Genomic DNA, 2,630 nt, shown 5'->3' on the forward strand with positions numbered 1-2,630 from the left:
AGGGGAGGAGGCTGGTTGGTGAGGGTGGTAGAGATCTCAAACCCTCGCATCAGCCCTTTGAGAGTCGAACAGTGAGTTTGTTTTTCCAATATTGATTTGAACAAGTATTGTTTTGCCCAAGTATGTCCTATCAAAGGCCGCAATACTATAACGGTGGGATGAGACCCCAGCCATGGGATGGGAGAGCCGGATATCAACTTCTCATTGACTACCAGAGAGAGCTCCAGAGACTTGGCTCTCTTCTGGAAACGGAGAGAGCCAGGTGATTTGAAGAGAACCAAAAGGTTGCCTACGTCCAGAGAGAGCTGGACAATACCAGAGCAGAATTAAAAAGGCAGGAAAGACTGAAGGAGATGACTAGTAGACAACAACCGACAGCAGAAGAGGTTTCCAACTCTGAGTCTCTCAGCCTCGTTGCTATCACTTCCCAGGTGCAGAATGGCATAAAGCACAAGAGGAAAATGCAGCTGCAGCAGGACTTTGAGCAGCTGAAGGTCGCTCATATCGCCAGCAAGGAAGCAATCCGGGCAGAAAATGAAAAGAGTGACGCCCTTCAACAACAGCTGGACCAAATGAAGAGTCTGTACGAGGAGCTTCAATCAAAATCTGAAGCCGCCGCATTTGAGGGGAACCTGCAGGTTGACATGCAGCCATTTTATGAAGAGAGAATCAGGCACGAGCAACATATCTCTGAAAACCTGAGAGCCGAGAAGGACGAGCTCCATGAAAAACTGTCCAAAGAGATCGCCTGCCTGCAGGAAACAGAGAGACGTCTGCAGAGTCACCTGGAGCTATCTGAGATTTCATATCAGGAACTAAACAGGAGATATGAAGCAGAAGTTGCTGCGTTGAGACAGAAAGCAGAACAATATCAGTATGAGATGAATTGTGCAAAAGAACTTAATTTGGAGAGAGCAAAGCATGATCACCATCTCATCAACACACTCAGATCCGAAAAGAACAGTCTGAATCAGAGAACATCACAAGAGTTCACGTTCCTGAAGCAGCAATCCACAGAGGCAATACAACATCTACAGAGTGAACTGGAGCAGGCCAGAGTTTCGTACCAGGAACTTAGGACTACATATGAGAGGGACGTTTCTGCTCTGAGACAGAAAGCAGAACTATTTGAGCAGGCGCTAGATAAAGAGAAGGAAGCTCACTCCCAGAACATGAAGAGCAAAATTAACATGATCAACAAACTTGGAGCAGAACTGGAAAAAATGAAAACGGCGCTCCAAGACAGAGAAGAGCCCGGACCTCCAAGAAGAAAAGCGGCCAGGCGTCTACAACCAAATGAGGAAAAAGAGACTATCCCTGCAAAAACCTTCTCTGACAAAGCATCCATGGATCTTTGCCGTCTCATAAAAGAAACCCTGCCAGACAATATGGAGGTACCTGAGGTATCTCCTGAGGAGTTAAATTACGTTGTTGAAAAAGTGCAGAAAGGTTCAAGCATTCTTGACCCCGAACCTTTTGAAGTGACAGACATCTGTTCGGAAACTCTGTCAGACAAATAAAAAAAAGGGAAAGCTCAGATCCTGAAGCAGTGGCGGCAGCCACAGAAGAAAAATCTTCAGTGTGGAAACTGATGCGACAAACTTTGACACTGAAGAAACAGCAAAAAACGAAGAGAAGGAAGAAAAGGTAAGCTCTGAACCGTTTCCAAAACCTCCAAATGCTTCTCACATTTTAGACCAAAAAAAAATAAATTTCTGTGGGTTTTCTCCGGGTGCTCCGGTTTCTCCCAGATTTCCAAAACCCTGTAAATTGGGGAAATTGACCAATGTAAAGTGTCCTCAAGAGAGGCAGTATTAATTTCTTGCAAATGCTTCAGATTGGAGAAACATTTGTAGTGAGAAAAGCAAGAAAACCTCTAAAACAAGCAACTAGCAAAAAGTGTCCAGGTCAGAACCATTTGAAATTACATCTCACATTTTGGGAAAAAAGGGCTGCACAGTGGCGCAGCTTGCAGCAAGAAGGTTCTGGGTGTGATTCCCGACCTGGTTTCTTTCTGCATGGAGTTTGCATGTTCTCCCTGTGCATGCGTGAGTTCTCTCTGGGTACTCCGGCTTCCTCCCACAGTCCAAAAACATGACTGTCAGATTAATTGGCTTCTCCAAATTCTCCCCAGGTGTGAGTGGGTGATTCTCACGAACCCAGTCATTTGAATGTCTAAGAAGATTTTAAAGTCATACTCATGAAAATTAAAAACAATTCACTTTTATTTGAACAATCATCATTTCTAATATTTGGCACAGTTAATTGTTAGTTACCAAAATATTTTTTTAAATGTTTTTTAACTAATTTTAGAGTCAGAAATTCATTACCGTAATGCGTCCACAGTAAAAAAAAATGCTTTCACCTCAATTTATCATTGTAATTATTCAAGCTGGTTTATAAAAAAATACTACCAACTTGTGTAAAATAATGTAAACTAGCTCAATATTGTAATATCTAATGATTTCCTATTAAATAATAAAATATATTTTAATAAAAGTGAGTGTCCAGAGGTGCAAAACTCATTACCGTAGCACCTTGTTCGAAGTCCTGTTAAATTTATAGAATTTTTTAAAATTGAGTTATTTTGACCCATAATGTACCACAAAGAAGAGAAGACAAAATATGGC

At 42.0% G+C, this 2,630-nt stretch overlaps 1 protein-coding gene across 1 annotated transcript; it reads left to right on the forward strand.

Annotated features, from left to right (window-relative positions):
* The first annotated feature begins 353 nt into the window (after positions 1-353).
* Positions 354-1,630, forward strand: LOC107835793 (myosin-4-like). Its single transcript, XM_016669395.1, has one exon. The coding sequence runs from the start codon at positions 354-356 to the stop codon at positions 1,518-1,520; it is 1,167 nt and encodes a 388-aa protein (XP_016524881.1). The 3' UTR covers positions 1,521-1,630.
* The last annotated feature ends 1,000 nt before the right edge of the window (positions 1,631-2,630 follow it).

Source organism: Poecilia formosa, unplaced genomic scaffold (assembly GCF_000485575.1).
Source record: "Poecilia formosa unplaced genomic scaffold, Poecilia_formosa-5.1.2 Scaffold24, whole genome shotgun sequence".
NCBI lineage: Eukaryota > Metazoa > Chordata > Actinopteri > Cyprinodontiformes > Poeciliidae > Poecilia > Poecilia formosa.